The sequence below is a fragment of the Hypoxylon fragiforme genome, assembly GCF_022984875.1.
Source record: "Hypoxylon fragiforme strain CBS 206.31 chromosome Unknown GGS25scaffold_9, whole genome shotgun sequence".
Classification (NCBI taxonomy): Eukaryota; Fungi; Ascomycota; class Sordariomycetes; order Xylariales; family Hypoxylaceae; genus Hypoxylon; species Hypoxylon fragiforme.
Window position 1 is genome coordinate 267,997 of NW_026054764.1, and position 17,274 is coordinate 285,270.

Sequence of the window (17,274 nt, forward strand, 5' to 3'; positions counted from 1 at the left end):
CGGATATAACGGCAGATGGGATGGTCATGCCCAAAAGGTGATTCCTCCAAACAGCAGCAGCGACGCACGCATCCTAGCCCATCGACTTCTGATTCACTGGGGTGGCTATGTATTGTACGTACTATGTAACTATGTAGGCTGTATTTGGGCACGGACGGTACTACCTGTTACTGTAGGATGTGATGTATAGCTCTGTATCACTAACGGAGAGGGAAGGAAGCCCCTACATCACTTGATCAATCAACATTCAATCCAGCCAGTCCCCTTTTTCAGGTCCTACCTAGTACCTACCTAACCTAGGATAGCTATTGTACAGTACATTACTACAATACATGCGTGTATCAAGGCAGGTACGTAGGGCATGGATACAGACCCTTGCCTGACTGGACCTTGATTGGGAACAGCACGACCCCAACTGCCCCCAATCCACCTGCACGCCACGAAAGCTTGACGATTAGTAGCCGGGGCCCGGGGGAGATCATTTTACATGGGTCCAGTCACTGGTGTTGTGTAAGTTGCTGCTCCTCACCTACCTGGCAGTATGTACGTAGTATGTACCTGAGTAGCTGCTATATGTATGTAGGGAAATTGAAGGCAAGGCAATGATGGCACTAGTATGTATGAGTACCCTAGATAGAAAGGTAGCGTAGTGATTGTGATGCTTCGTCGTAAGCTGCCTGATCATCCAATACCAAAGCGGGAAACTTCGTATATCGACGAGAGGCCGCCTATCCATTAATATCAACATCAATAACTACCAACCTACCTACATAATACATAATAATGTTAACCTGGAATTAGTACATTACATAGTACTGGTACGTGTACCATGTATGTTATGTATGCATTGATGATAACGAACCCCAAATGGGATGCGCGTTAATAATACAGCCCACACGAAGAGGGTGGAGCCAATCAATTCTCCACGATGGCCTGACTCTCGGTACTTAAATCCTAGGCGGAAGGGTAATTAATTACATGATATAACCCAGGTATGTAAATCAGTTGCTTCATATGTACCGTGAGATGCAGTACCCATTGAGCTCTAGACTAAGCAAGACTTTGACCATTCGAGCTGAAAAAACAAAAGAAAGCTGGTACACTTGGTTGGTTCATAATTCCAATGTTTACTATGCAGTATGTGTGTTCGAATTTGAACTAGGCCTGAACAGTGGCTGTGCCTTATTTTGAGATTCTCTTCGTTGTATCCTTTTTGGTTAAAGCAGGTTTTGCTGCTCCTCGTATCAGAGACATGATGTTTAGTATGTTACATTTGAAGGTTCCCCGCCATTCCCGCCGTTTTGCTGACTTTGGTCAGGTCAATGCTTTTCACGAGGAAATATTGAAGAAGAAACATGTTATGCAATTGACAGCATTGAAGGTGAAGATGAAAATTGCCGACGGTGTGTGTAAGCGGGATTTTGGGTATATCAGGTACTACTAGTAGTAGTTATACTAGTAGTAGTTATGCATGTACAGCAGGTGGTCATGTACCTGAAAACTTTGAATGAAATGAAACTGTTTCGTGCCTGACATTCAGTGCTGTCAATTCACTGTTATGGTGAGGTTGGACATTGGATAGCGACCCACATATCCATAACACTGCACTAACTTAACTCACTAACCTTAGGTTAGTAACATATAACTAAAAGCCCAATCCCCCATCAATGGAAAAGCCATTGCTAAGATAATAGTATGTTAAGATTGAACTTCAATCTGAATTGTCATGACAGTTTATCTCATTTATCTCTTCCATACAATTTTCCAAGATTAACATATGTATTTTGTTGGCACTTTCCCACGACACCGGCTTATGTTGGTCACTTCGACACAACAGCATTTACGCCGTATAACAGTACGCCGTATAAGCATGTAAGAATAATTAATAAACAATTTGAATAACGTTAATATAAACGGGCTTAGGCAAGGAGGCGCCCATTATTATGTCATGTTCTCAATATACATGTTGTATTCTATATCTACAGTTTAGGTGCTTACACGGTATCTACCTTTTCACCTCGGTACTCCATATGCCCCTATGCCCCTATGTCCCTATGTACAATACCTAGATTAGGTAGATTCTATTCCCTCCATATCCATAACCCAACCCCTTATTACATCCAAGTCGAAAAAAAAAACGACAACAACAACCAACCATAAACAAAAAACTTGGTATATATGGGTATCATCACAAGTGATCCCGCGGCAAAAAAAAAACAATGAAGTATCGTCGCGGGTAACCACCAAAGCGAAGCAAAAGGCAAAACGAAAAAAAAAAAGAATCAAGCGCTCATACCACTTTCGACTCAGAAAAGCAGGCCATCAATAAGCATCCCTAGACCGTCCGTCAACCTCATACGACGCGGGCGGTACTTGCGGCACATATCCGCTCTGCATGTGGTAGCCCCCCTCCTGCCCCTGCCCCGCTGCCCCTCCCCCGTAGTGCGGCGGCAGGATGGCCGCCGGCGACTTGTACTCGGTGCTGATGTTCGAGTGCGGCTGCGGGTAGTACCCGTAGCTGCCGTACCCGGTCTCGACGCACACTTCCGGGTTCGACGCCGGCTTGTAGACGCCGCGCGTCAGGGTGCCCCGCCGCTTGCGGTGGATGAGGAGCGCGCCGTAGGTTAGTTGGACTATGGACGTTGTGCTGTTTTTATTTTATTTTAGAGTCAGTTGTTTGGTTCTGCTGCGGAGCTTGCCAACGACTTCCTATACCGCTCGGGGAGGTGAATGGGCGGTTGAAAGAAGAAAAAAAAAGGGTATACTGACAGTAGGATGAGCGTCAAGATAATGGAAATGACCGAGAGAGTGATCAGGTTCATTATGAAGATAACAGCCCATATCGTGGTCTTGACGCAGGCGCTCGATAGGTAGAGTGCCGGGTGCATCCGCTTCTTCGCGACCAAGACGATCTCGGCGATGTTCAAGATGATGGTGAGGCCGGTGATGGCGATTTGGAGACCAGCGGCGGAACTGCGTATTTGAATTCGTGTTAGTCATTTGATCGATCATTATATTCCCAACTTTGATATTGGAAATTGGCGAAGGCAACATGCGTTAAAAGCCCACTGTATTCACTCATCGCATTCTCATATTCCGTCTCCTCGTTATATTGCCCGTCGTCATTATTATCCATCGCGCCAACCATCTTGAGGACCAGAGCCGAGGAGATTATCAGGATTATGCACACGACGAACTGAGCAACCCATGCCGTGATGTTCACGCTCTTCCGGTAGGGGTAGTCGAATTTAGCCATGGTGACGGATGTTTTATAGAGACTCGTTCTATGCTTTTCTTCTCTTCAAGGATATATATATATATATGTATGTCTTGGCGGTAGAAGTGAATAATATAGCCACGACTAGAGCCGAGTGGTGAAGAAGAAGCAGAAGGAGAGGCCGAAGACGAAGAAGCTTCAAGAAGGAGACGGAAACGAAGGTGGTGAAGGTGAAGAGAGAGAAAGGAGGAAAAACACGAGAACATGTTGGCTATTAGAAGTAGTTGTAAATTGCAATTCCCATGATGACAGCTCCGTTGGCTGAGCAAGTATGCCAAGAGAAGACAGTGCACTTACTCTCTTCTATAAAAAAAAGAAAAAAGACCAATAACTAACTATTACCTCTAGACACGCTTGACGGCCATTGGAACATAGGTACGAAATGTAAAAAGTTCTCCACGGTGGACTATCATTAGGGCCCATGTGCTGTTAAGCTCCCATGGAATGATGTGACATTCCAGATTACAATGGCCTGCTTTTTTTTCTTTTTCTTTTTCCTCTTCCTTTTCCTTCTCAACATCACCGCCGTATAAGTTTTGTCAGCTAAGGATTCCCTACTAAGAATTGACGCCATCGTAGGGCATTTCGTTAAGAAGCTTAGAATGGATATGTTGTTGCAACTACAAAGGTACCTACCTACCTACCAATGCCATGTGGGCTTCTAGAAGAGCTAGAATTAGCCCACCTGAGCAGTGAGCACTGAGGGAAAACCCCATCTAGGCTGCTAGCCTGCCTAATTCTCCAGAGCTAAGGGTGATTTGGTGTGATTTGATAGGCTACGCGGCTTTTTTAAAAGGGAACCCCATCTAGAGAACCCCATCTAGAGAACCCCATATAGAAGAGTTTAAGCCACCAGCATTGGTCTGGATCTGGCTTTGCGCACATTAGCCAGGCACAAGTACCGACATTACCAAGAACGGGTGCATCCAGTAGTTACATCTACATGTAATGCCTTATGCCACCCTTAGCACTTGAGGTATCTTATGTACAATACAATACATGCCCCAAGGCTCATCAGTTCACAATAGAAGGGCCGAAGAAAAAAAAGATAACGCCAATCCCCCTCACCTCACTAACTACGCGATTCGCAATCAGCGCAATCAGCGCATCCAACAGATGGCTAATGATGCCCAGTTAACCTGTCACCCCGCGAGGGGAGGCCCAGACTTCTGCATTCCCACATTCGAAGCTTCAATGTTCTTAGTCCATTAAGTGAGGTGTTGTGTAGACCTCAATGTCTGCTGTAAGCTTCCGACCAACATTAACTACACCTTCGTACACACTTCGTCTTAAAAGACTCCTAGCCGAAATATCTCCCCAGTTGTTCCACACGTGTGTATCATACGAGGTAGGTATGCACCAATCAATCACCTTCGTTCAAGGGCAGCAGCAGCGCGCTCGAGAAACGAGTTGAAGTCCTTGATTTGGTTCAGACTTCCGCCACCGTCGCCAGCACCACTTGCTTGGCTGGCAATTCTATCGATCAGCAATTCCAAGTTGGCCAGCTCCGCTGTCTTCTTTTCCTTCGTGTTTAGCTCTGGCGCCGACCTCCCATTCTCTACAGCTAACTCAATATCGTCCATCGTCGTAGAAAGTCCGAGTTGATACTTCGTAATCGTTAGCAACTTAACATTTCAAATCGTACGTTTAATACCCTAAGTAGGTATTATCCAGTAAAGTCAAATGAGCATACCAATGAAGTCCTGTTTGCCGCCTCATGGCGGATTCTTACTGCATCCATCTTCAGAGCTACTTGCTCTCTTTCGGCTCGGATACGCATTATTTCGGTTCGAAGCGTAAGCTTTTCCTTCTGGACTGAACGCACTCGCTTCTTAAGCGCATGCATAGTATCCAGAGCGATAGTCTAGGTAGATAGATGTGTTAATAAACGTACATAGACATATTCACTGCTATTGTAGTCACTCACATGCTCTAAAAGTCTTGTCCGTAATTCTTCCTGAAATGCTTCCAAAGCTCGAAGCTTCGTTCTGAACTCCTTTTTCGAGCTCGGGTCCTTCGCGTTGACTGCTGCTTCGTGAAGCGTTTCTAGGCTCGAATCGATCACTTCTTCGCATACTTGCGCTAACACGTCAATTACGTTGACGCCACCGCGATTGGCAAATGGAATATCAGCGTTGAGGATATCTGCATCGCTATCCCCTTCATTCAGATGCATCCGTTTGGTGTATCTCTGCACAATGATGGGAATTGCCTCTCCATCACTTCGTCTCCTCTTGGATGGCTTGTCTTTGCTCTTAGGTGCTTTGGGCTTTGACTGCTTCGCTGGACTGGCTTGCACTCTTCTCTGTTTGCTCTTCTTCGCTGGGCGAACATCCTCCACATCCTCCACATCTTTGGAATGTAATTCTGGGGATGCTTCGCGAGGTACACTAACCCGTGGGCGCTTGCGGCCGATCGTTTTGGCAGCGGTTTGGATATTAACCTCCTCAGCTACTTCGTTCTCAACCTCTGCTTCTTCCTCCTGAGCTTCAACCTCGACCTCTTTACCTTTGCCTTTGCCCTTGACAATCTCCTTGCCCTTGCCCTTGCCCTTGCCTTTAGCTTTGGCCTTGGCTGATTCGATTATGGGTTTCGACTTTACCCTCAACTTTGGTTTCCTAGCACTACTAGTTCCCGCAGCCTCGGGGGGTGAGGACAACTGATCCACTTCACTAGGAGTAGCTACTCTATTCTGGCTTCTCGTAGATCGTGTAGGTTTCGTGACTGTTGTACCGTCACTCGTCTGACGTGGTGGAGGTACCGGAGAAACTTCTTCAATAACATCCTTTGTAATATCTGTTCCCAGCGGTACTCCCAGTCCCGTCCGTGTTGATCGTGCGGAAGCCGCAATCGTAGTCGCAGCACTCGCCCTACTTTTCCGTGCAAGAGGCGAGGATAACTCGAACTCGCCCGTAGGTCCGCCATCTTCGTCTGTCGCAGCTTTTAATAACCTCGCGCTCTGAGTCAAACTCTCAGGAACCCTAATCGAACGCCTCTGACCACTTCCCGGGGCATGAGCTGGACTTTCCGTGACTTCCTCTGCCACGAAGCTGGGCGGTTCTGGGCTTCGTATGACATCCGGGATATTCTCTGTTGTGCCGTCCTCGACCTGCGGCTCCTCGGATGCCGGAATTGGCGCATCCGAAGATTCTGGTACATTCTCGGGGCTATCATCTTCAAGAGCACTATAGGGGTCTGCTCGGGCTCCACTAAGTTGGGTTGAAGATCTTGGGGGTGACCTAATAGCGCTAGAGGGTGGCTGTGAGCTAGCTACAGCAGCTTCGGGATTCAACCGCCGTCGTTTCGCAGAAGTATTTGGCTCGGACCGTGGTATAGATGGTGGTGGTGGTGGTGGTGCAGGTGTAGGAGCAGCTGGCGTAGGAGCAGTTGGTGTGGGGGGAGCTGGAGATGCTTCAACAACGCCCGGGAGGACGAAGCCAAATGAATCGTCCGCGACTTCATGACGTCTATAAACTCAACCATTAATGAAGGTCATGAGAGTAATATTAGCAAGATAATCACATACCCAGCTCCACGCATGCGCTGTTGCATGCGCTCTTCACGGCCTGGTACATTCGTATTAGCTAATATTTGCTATCATCTTGTATTCATGCTTACTGGTTGCCATTCTGTCTCTAAGGTGACTTGGTAATTCTATGTAAACAAATTCGCATCCCGGCCTACCGAGTACATTATTTCAAAGTAAGGAGTGTTGTAGTAGAAGTTGGATATTATGTGTAGTTTACATAGTAATGTTAATTGAAGTTGTTGGACGCGTCGTGAAACGCGCCACAATAATATCGATAAGCACTTTAATGCTGTGACATCAGTGGTTTAGATTGTGGCTTTGCAGAATAACTACACGTTGTGGCTATGCCTATGAATCTAACTTTGAACTTGAACTACATGGTACAAGGTATGTATATGTACCTAGTATACCTAAACTTCAATGTTCATTTTCATCGCGACTTCCGACATAATGAAATGTTTCAAGATGTATTACCAGGTAGGTACCTAGTAACTTCCAGATGATTTAAATACCAGAGAGGAACATTGAAACGACGCAGGCTTACCTAGGTCCTAGGTACTGTACCTAATACATTTTACCATCACCTTAGTACCTAGTAGTACCAAGTTGGTACTACCAACTGCCATGAACGCCGTTTCTTTCAACTAAAATCGCATCACATAACTCCTGCCATCTGATATTGCGTACCCCAGTAGTTATTGCTACACAGCCAGCGTTATATTCCCGCGACATTTAAATCATTGACCCCGAAAACTAACTACAATGGCAATTATAGTGGGGCCCTCGGACCCGTACGATATAAATACAGTAGCTACTCAAACGGAAATGGTGATCCTGAATTCATGTAAATTCGAATATATAACAAGGTACTGTGAATTGAAGGTATTCAACTTGAAATAACCATTCAGATATTTTTTACTCATGAGAAGAACAAAGTTGTTGAGTTGAGTGAGCTTGGGAGAATAACAGCTCGTCTCCTATCTTAGCTTGAAGTACCCAACGACGACATGGCCGATTTTCAAAGAGTAGATAAAGAATACCATGCATATTCGATAAAAGTCGCCTCGATATGTACATTAGATAGGCGTACTCGTAGCTACTTCCAAGAATGAATACACAAACAAATACCCCTCCAGACTCCTGAGGGTACATGGGGACATAACCCGTTCTGGACCTAATAGGTAGCTACGTGCCGTACACAGTACTTGAGCGCGGTGAGGTAGTTGCCTCTTGTAATTCAAGATACTGGTTGGGAGCCAATAAGAACGGTTAGTAAGGAGACGAACTCGTTGTTGTCAAGGGGGTGCCTACCTCCTTACGAGTGTACCATTCGTCCGATATCCATCTGGTATGAATAGGTACATGACTTATACAAAAAAAAAACGCCCATATTGGCACTCATCCAAATTATACAAGTGAATATCGATTTTTTTTTCAACCTGATAAGTTATATTCCTAAGGAAGTCCTAAGGAACCAACTACAATCCATTGTGAATAAGGCATCCATTGATTCCTGAGGAAGCCTACATGCTATCTACCTTGCCTACAATATATGGTAACTTCTTTTCCCTTGTGGACATTTCATGAATTCTTCCCACTTCCCAGACCAAGCATTGATTCTGCAGACAATTGCATTCAAGAAAATACCAACTCAATTTGAGCAAGTAAACTATACCATACTTTCTCAAGTAGGATACTTCATCTTCCTATCAGATCCTTCTCAATACACGTCTGGTTTTTTTTCCACAAGTGCTTTCTACTGAAATTCTTTTAAATATTCTCCCTACACATTTGCAACAACTCAGTTATTCTGGTCAAGTCTATCAGCCAGTATTGCCTCCTTTGCTTCTAGGGTTAGAATACCTAGAAGGGTGTCGAGTAACGAGCAACGACTGCCTATCTACTTAGGTATTATTGTCCTTACGCATTGTCAACTACTCGCTTTATCTGGTCAAGTCTTTCCACCAGTATCAGCTCCTCGACTCCCAGTTGCAGCACATTCAGAAGGTTGCTGAGGAACGAGCAACAACTGCCTACTTAGGTATCATTTTACTTACGCAAAATCATCAACTCACATTATCTGGTCAAGTCTATCCGCCAGTGTTTTTCTCCTTCTTCTACAGAGGTAAAGCATCCAGCAGGGTGTTAAGAAACGAGAAACGAACACCCAAACGAGCAACGACCACTTATTATCTTCATTAAACATTATCAACAACTCAGTTCCTCCAGCCAGGTCTATCCGTCATTCCTTTTCTACTTCTTCTTTTCCTCTGGAAAAAAAGAACAGAAGGTTGCTTGTGAACAAGCATCAAGTACTTGCTATTTTCCTCGCCCATCATCAACAATTCAACTACTCTACTTAGGCCTACTAACCAGTATTATTCTCCTTATCTCACAGGAGCAACAAAGCATCCAGAAGGGTGCTGAGAAACGAGAAACGAACATCTGAACACGCAACGAGTACCTATTATTCTCCTTGCATATCATTGACATCAACAACCCAGTTCCTCAACCCAGGACCATCCGCCAATATTCTCCCCTTATTTTTCAGGGATAAAAAAATATATCCACACCCAGAAGAGTACCGAGGAACTAGCAACAACCACCTGCTGTTCTTCTTACACAACATCAACATCAACAGTTCAGTTCCTCTAGTTAGGTCTATCCACCGATATTGTCTCCTTATTTTCCAGGGGTAAAAAAAAAAAAACAGTTACATCCAGAAGGGTGCCTAAGAACGAGCAACCAGTACCTCCAAACAACAGCAGCTGTCCAAGTACCTACCTACCTACCTACCTACCTACCTACCTACCTAAACAACCTCACAGCCCCCGAGCACGGCTGAAGGGCAACCATACCATACCATACCATACAAGGCTTTACTTTACGTGCCTCAGGTACTCACCCAACTCATATCTCTACCAAGTAAGTCTACACCTGCCTGGGCAGTCAGGCAACAATTTTATTCTAACAAATTTATATCTCCTCTCGTCACTCTCCTACTAACTGTAATTACCAGACGAAACAGTTTTTCACTGCCTATCCTGCAAGTCCACTGAATCACATCGACTGCAGGAAAGAAAAAAAAACAATACAGGACAATTGATCCATCTCATCGACACGCGATTCGAACTGATAGCATCAGTTGCCAAAAACTTTTCTCGATCTCTATTCCATTCTATTCACCACCACCTTCATTTACGCTCTCTTAACCTTTCTCTTATTTACAATTAGGAGCTGAGCCACCCCAACTCATACACCATCCCACATCCGAACTTTCTATCATCTCATATTATTCTATCGACTTAGGGGATAATTGCGTACCCCTTATTGGTAAGTCGATCATCTAATATGTCCCAACTATGATTGACCTCGGCTGACTGTTGTATATACCGCAGTGACCTTGAGCATCTATCGTATCTCTTAAGCTGCGACTATCAGTACACCTTGAGGGAACTTCATCGGCCTTATATACATAAGAGCATCGACGTAACAAAGCTTGACATTACGTCCGACACAGAAAGCCTAAGGTATGTGCCTTCTGTGATTATTGAACAAACAAGGGGCAACTCTGACCAAGTCATAGTCTTGTCATATTGTGCATAACCCCTTAAGCAATTCGACACCATGTGTGGCATATCGTGCCTCGAGTGCCCCGTATGCCGGCACGAGTTTCAAGGCATCCAACTTTGCACGGAGGCCTCGAACGAATTGTTTAACGAACACGCCGATCCACATAAGCCGTGCCATCGATTTCACTGCCCGAAACTGGTCTGGCCTCCCATTCAGCCCCCGAGCAAGATCGTTCGCATCTGTGAAGAATGCTCACTAGTTTACCGTTTGGGGGGCCCAGAGTCAGACGATGAAGAGTCAGACGGAGAAGAAGTGGTGACGGTAGGCGAGACTGACCACTACAACTGGGCAGCAAGAGTGAGCGAGCTGCATCATCGCTACGTCACTGTTCGCGTCCCCAGTTGCAAGCTTTGCAAGAAACCACACTATGGCCGTAGAAAAAGCAACAGTCTTGAGAATGGAAGCCAATTTGTGGTAGGCATGGATGGAATTGAACTAGAGGTGAACTCTGTCATGTGGAAATGGATGAGGAAGATCAAGGATACGAAGGCAATTCAGACTAACTTCACGATCGGGTTCATGACGGAGCCTTGTCCGACATGCATCAACCTCGAGACTGTACTTCGGGGCAAGGTGATCAAGTTCTTGGAGGTGTGTGATCCGATCGAGGCTTGGGCCATATGGAACTGGTTGCACTTGCGAGCGACCAACCAGGCCGATTTCTGGAACCATGAGGCAGCCAATACTGGCCTCCCGGACTCACCACCCCCCCACATCCTCAACTTCAAAGCTCTAATGGCTACCGGCTGGAAAGCTCGAACTGGAGTTGCTTGGGAACGTCTTGATGAGGCCTCTTCCTCGTCATACGGTTTTATTGTCGGGGAGAAGGAAGGTCTGAGGCACATTCACAGTTGGGGGGGCTACCGCGGATTGCCTGGTGAAGAGATTGAAAAGTTACTCCCCCCCGTTCCATTAGATGAAGATAACATCACGGTCGAATATGAAGGCCCGGAAGAGCAGTTCCAAGGAGAAGCTAGCGCCAAAGAAAAGCGCAACCTTGACCGTGGCGCAAGGACGGGAATACTGTTTCCATCGGAACCCAAAAGTAAACGCAAGAGGAAGGCAAGTAGCGAAGGTAATTCGGGAGTCGGCGAACGTGTGAAGCGAGTCCGCTTTTCCGAGGACCCGGTCATGTCCGTACAGCATCCTAACGGTGTTATCGAGCAAAACATTACCGAGCAAAACACTACCGAGCAAAATACCACCGAGCAACCGGGCAAGCTGGACAAGGGAAAGAAAGTCCGTCGAATGTCGAGTTCCCGTAAGCGAAAAATGAAATTAGAAGAGCTGCGGAACGCCGCTCAGGCGCAGGTCCTCAGTAAGCCAGCATTTGAACGGGAATCGACAAATTTTAGCACATCGAGTTCTGACTCATCGACGAGTGGAAGTACCTCGGATAGTAGCAGCAGTAGCAATGTTGCCGAGGAGCCGGAACTGAACGGGCAAGCCGAAGACGGCTTGGACTTGATTGGTGATGATGAAATCATCTCCATCTCTTCGGATTCGGATAGTAGCTCTGACGAAAGTGACGAAAGTGCCGATGATAATGATGATAATGATGACATTGAAAGCAACGGCCATGAAAGCAACAACGCCGAGAGCGAGGACGATGAGATGGATGTTGATGAGAGCAACAACAGTGAGAGTAATGATGATGAAAGCAACGACAACGAAAGTGATAACGGCGAAAGCATCAATGGTGAGACCAACGGCTTTGAAAACATCGACGACGAGAGCAACAACGTCGGAAGTGACGATGAGAACGACGAAGTTGAGAGTAACAGCGATGAAAATATCGTCGATAGTATCGAAACTGTGCCTACACACGATGAGGACACCCAGTGCTCAGACAGCGACGATGGCTTGGGCGAAGCTGAAGAGTATGAGTTCGAATACAAAGGCTTCGTCTCCTCTGATATGGGCTTATGGTACCTGGACGGCCTCACCGACCTAAACTTCCGGTGGCATCTGCCTCTCGGTGTCACGCCGAATGAAGAACGACAAAAGCTAGAACAGGATGAGCCCCAAGACCAATCTGAGACCCAGCCCGAGACCCAGCCCGTGTTGGAAACAGTTGAAGTTGAAGAAGGAACGCAAGAAATCCAGAAAGAAGCCCAGGAGCAGGTCCAGGAAGAAATTCAAGGAGAGGTCCAGAAGGAAGTTCAAGATGAAGTCCAGGGACGAGTCCAGGAACAGGTCCAGGAAGAGATCCAGAAAGAAGCACCGAAAGAAGTACAGGAACAGGCCCAGGGAGAGGCCCAGAAGGAAGTTCAAGATGAAGTCCAGGCACAAGTTCAGGGACAAGTCGAGGAACAGATCCAGAAAGAAGCACCGGAAGAAGTACAGGAACAGGCCCAGGGGGAGGCCCAGGGAGAGGTCCAGGTAGAGGGCCTGGGAGCTGGCCAAGTCGCAACCCAGGAAGTCGCAAGCCGAGAGGAGGCAGCCGAAGATATCCCTGCCCCCCCGAGCCCCGTAGATAGTGGATGTGCACGGGGGCGGGGACGGGGACGGGGACGAGGGAGAGGACAAGGGCGAGGGCGAGGACAAGATGGAAAGGGTCGAGGACGGGGAAGCGGACGAGGCCGAGGCCGACCGCGAAAGAACCCCTATTAATTTCACTGCCCGTGGTGGATAGAAATAGTGATTCTGATGGTAGCAAGAAAGAGGAAGGAAAAGGATTTGAAGGCCTCATACTATGGCCTCACCTAGGTACTTTACCTATGTATTGTACTTACCCCTATCTGCCAACAATACTTGAAAGTTGCGTTGTGCGGTTTACTTTTCGGGTTTTGATCTTCATTTCGTTTTTCGTTTGCTTGGTATGATACTATCCTACTATAGATCATATCATTGATGCAACTAATTCACTTGTTTAATAAAGGTGAACAAGTCTGGTAATTCAAACTGTGTAGTTAATGTTGTAGCCTTAGTGACTTCATAGTGTGGCGTCAAAGTAACTAGTTATTTAGTTATCAGCCACAACTATTTCGCGTCAGAGTGCATAACCCTCAATGTTGCAAAGCCCCGTTAAGTTAACTACCTCAGTGCAACTTATCAAAACTGCTGCAACTGCATGTGCCCGAGTTTTCGAGGGTTACTGTACGGTTTTTTTCTCAAGGGGATTTGGCTTACTAAGCAGACGCGCTAGGCTCAAATAGGAAACTCTTTCCACTTTAGGAAGGTGGGGATGTTGTTCACGTAAGCTTGTGGGTCTCTAGGGGAGGAATTTTGGGCTTTGCAAAAGAGGAAGGTTTGCCAAGACTATCAAGCCACGTGGGGAGCCACAAATGCAGCCACACGTATGGAAAAGTGCTTAAGCTTCAAGTCTCATTAAGTGCTTAAGCTTTCAAATAAGGAATATTGAAGGTTTAATATTATTATAAGCCCTGGAGACATTCAGATCCGTCAGCGGCCATTAAGATCTGATTAACCTATTACAGCTGTTATAAGAATGGAAAATATATGTATTCAATTACCTCAATAGCCCGTGCAAGAAAGTCGAGATTGGCTGGAATCACTGGAATTGTGGGTCCCAGAGGCTGCTCTCAGGCTAGTGCCACGCAAAAGATTTTTAAGGTTTTGACACGATGATTTGATTGGGTGCAGTATCCATTGGATCACATGACCTGCTTTTTCAAGCTGCAACTCTTTTTTTTGGACTGTAGGAGCCATCAACCCTTCTAATGCAACCTTTCCAATTGAACCCTTCTTATTCAATTCAGCTGATTAAATTGATCGGATTGAATCAATCGGATTAAATTGATCGGATTGAATCAATCGGATTGAACTGATTGGATTGATTGATTGATGGATTGATGATTGATTGGTTGATTGGTTGATTGGTTGATGGACGGATTGATTGAATGCAGCATCTTTCGGATCACGTGACAGCCTGCAACACTGTCTTTTTTGGGATGGCAGGGAACACACCGGCCATCAACCCTTCTTATTCAACCCTTCTTATTCAACCCTTCTTATTCAATTCGACTGATTGAATTGATCGGATTGATTGAATTGATCAGATTGATTGAATTGATGGATTGATTGAGTGAATAGCTGATCTGCATATCCTGTTGCAAGCTGGCTGGCTGGCTGGCTGGCTGGCTGGATAGCTGGTTGAATAGCCCGGGCCAGCTCATCCAACGTTGGATCCAACACTGGATCCAAAGCTGGATCTAATAGCTGCTTGAATAGCTGATCAAATACCTGATTAACGATCTGATTTGTTGAGTGATTAAAGACCTAATTGAATAATGAATCAAAGAGACCAAGGGATTAATGCAATCAAGGGGATCTAAGAGCTGATCGAGAATCTGAGCAAAGATGTTCCGGTCATGTGACTTTAATCAGGTCCTTAATCAGTTCTTAAATCCCTTGATCCCCTTAATCCCCTTGATTCCTTTAATCTAGTATTCAATCAGGTCTTTAATCAATCAATAAATCAGGTTGTTGAGCAGCTATTCAAACAGCTATTAGATCCAGCTTTGGAACCAGCGTTGGATAAGCTGGCCCGGGCTATTCAGCCAGCTATCCAGCCAGCTTACAATAGGATATGTAGATCAGCTATTCAATCAATCAATCCATCAATCCATTAATTCAATCAATCCAATCAGTCCCAATCAAATTATTTCAATCTAAATCGATCAATTCAATCAGTTGAATTGAGTTCAGTTGGAAGGGTTGATGGCCCCTACTATACCAAAAAAAGTGCTGCATTTAATCAGTCAGTCCATCAATCAATCAATCAATCAATCAATCAATCAATCCAATCAGTTCAATCCGATCAGTTCAATCCGATTAATTCAATCAGTTGAATTGAATTGGAAGGGTTAAATTAAAAGGGTTGATGGTTTGTATATTCCCTACCATCCAAAAAAAAGAGTTGCAGCTTGAAAAAGAAGGTCATGTGATCCAGTGAGTGCCCCCAGCTGCCCACATCAATCCAATCAAATAACTTTTCAACCATATGTGGCACAACGATACAACCGGATTCAATTAAAAGAGCATTCAATTGCCAATTGATTGATTTGGATCTCCAACTGAGGCGATATATGGTTGCAAAGTTATTCAAGTAAATAGGCTGGCAAGATGAGGGCACGTGATTAGCGTTGGGGCCACATTATAAGAACCCTTATACGTTAAGGAGAGCCGCCTAAGAGCCCCAAAGCCGCCTGGGATCACCCTAAGCAGTGTCACGTGACCCTTCTCAAATTTCATATACCAAAATAACTTTTCAACAACGTATTGCCTCAATCCAAGAGCGGTGTCAATGAATTCGTAATTGAATGCGCTTTCAATTGAATCCGGTTGCACCTTTGCAGCTATAGGTTTCAGAAAGTTATTCAAGGTTGAAAGTGTTGAATAAGGTTTAGCTCTAAGGGCGCTAAGGGCCCTTTAGAGTGGCTTCAAGGGTGATCACGTGCCTCCCGTTCTGCCAACCTATTTACTTGAATAACTTCATGACCAGATATCGCATCAATTCGAGACCGGTATCAATCAATCAGCAATTAGAGGCGCTTTCAATTGGGCCCGGGTTCACTATGGTGCAATATCTGATTCAAAAGTTATTTAAGGTGGAAAGAGGGTTGAATGTGGTTTGGGCTAGGGGCGCTAGATTAGGCCCGGATTTGAAGATTTAGGGGACCTAGCGGATGTACAATACCCCAGCCTATCCAACGCTGGATCCAAAGCTGGAGCTGTTTGAATAGCTGTTTGAATAGCTGATCAAATACCTGACCTATTGATTGATTAAAGACCTGATTGAATACTAGATTAAAGGGATTAAGGGGATCAAGGGATCTAGGAACTGATTAAGGACCTGATTAAAGATGTTCCGAGACTTTGATCACATGATCGGAACATCTTTGATCAGCTCTTAGATCCCTTTGATCCCCTTGATTGCGTTGATCCCTTGATCCCTTGATCCCTTTGATTCAATATTCAATCAGGTTTTTAATCAATCAACAAATCAAGTCGTTAATCAGGTATTTAATCTGTTATTCAAGCAGCTATTAGGTCCAGCTTTGGATCCAGTGTTGGAGGAGCTGGCCCGGGCTATCCAGCCAGCTATCCAGCCAGCCAGCCAGCCGGCTTGCAACAGGATATGTAGATCAGCTATCTAAGCAACCAATCCATCAATCAATTCAATCAATTCAATCAATTCAATCAATCCGATCAATTCAATCAGTTGAATTGAATAAGAAGGGTTGAATTAGAAGGGTTGAATTGGAAGGGTTGAATAAGAAGTGTTGATGGCCCGTGTGTTCCCTACCATCTAAAAAAAAAGAGTTACAACTTGAAAAAGCAGGTCATGTGATCTAAAGGGTGCTCCACCCAATCAAATCGTCTTATCAAGACCTTAAATCCTTAGCGTTGCGCTAGCCCGAAAGCAGCCTTTAGTAACATTAAAATTGGGTCCGAGAAAACTCGGGCATTTGTGGCGCGCGCGAGCGTGTGCCCTCTAGTGCTAATTAGGAACTGCTACATAACTAGTAGTACAAGCTGTAATCATACTAGCGTAGCTACTAGGCATGACAGGGGTAAAGCATTGCAGAGCTCCACTTTCCCGATACACGTAATGGTCGACGTTTGAGCGCCGTGCAATGTGCATATGACCGACCACAGTCGCATATTATGTACCATGTATAGTATGTACGTACATATGTAGCTGGCGACATCTTTCAATATTCTCCCCCCTCAAAAAACCCAAAACCAAACCAAACTTGAAGGTAATCAAATCAGCTTACAGTATTTTATTAAACTCCATCGATAACTACCTACCTACCTACCTACCTACCTACCTACACGTAACCAACCATACAACTACTTTTTACAA

The 17,274-nt window shown here is 45.3% G+C and overlaps 3 protein-coding genes across 3 annotated transcripts; 1 reads left to right on the plus strand and 2 right to left on the minus strand.

Annotated features, from left to right (window-relative positions):
• Positions 1-1,936: 1,936 nt before the first annotated feature.
• On the minus strand, positions 1,937-3,885 carry GGS25DRAFT_505664 (uncharacterized protein). The gene is made up of 3 exons (XM_049262257.1): positions 3,057-3,885; positions 2,770-2,973; positions 1,937-2,647 (listed from the first exon to the last, which is right to left on the minus strand). Exons 1-3 carry the CDS (start codon positions 3,254-3,256, stop codon positions 2,323-2,325), a joined length of 729 nt encoding a protein of 242 aa, XP_049112747.1. The 5' UTR covers positions 3,257-3,885; the 3' UTR covers positions 1,937-2,322.
• A 681-nt stretch (positions 3,886-4,566) lies between these two features.
• Positions 4,567-7,031, minus strand: GGS25DRAFT_437358 (uncharacterized protein). Its single transcript, XM_049258702.1, has 5 exons — positions 6,896-7,031; positions 6,804-6,843; positions 5,205-6,744; positions 4,971-5,141; positions 4,567-4,884 (listed from the first exon to the last, which is right to left on the minus strand). The coding sequence occupies exons 1-5, from the start codon at positions 6,903-6,905 to the stop codon at positions 4,645-4,647; spliced, it is 2,001 nt and encodes a 666-aa protein (XP_049112748.1). The 5' UTR covers positions 6,906-7,031; the 3' UTR covers positions 4,567-4,644.
• A 2,723-nt stretch (positions 7,032-9,754) lies between these two features.
• GGS25DRAFT_505670 (uncharacterized protein) lies at positions 9,755-13,358 on the plus strand. The gene has a single exon (XM_049262258.1). The coding sequence runs from the start codon at positions 10,434-10,436 to the stop codon at positions 13,050-13,052; it is 2,619 nt and encodes an 872-aa protein (XP_049112749.1). The 5' UTR covers positions 9,755-10,433; the 3' UTR covers positions 13,053-13,358.
• The last annotated feature ends 3,916 nt before the right edge of the window (positions 13,359-17,274 follow it).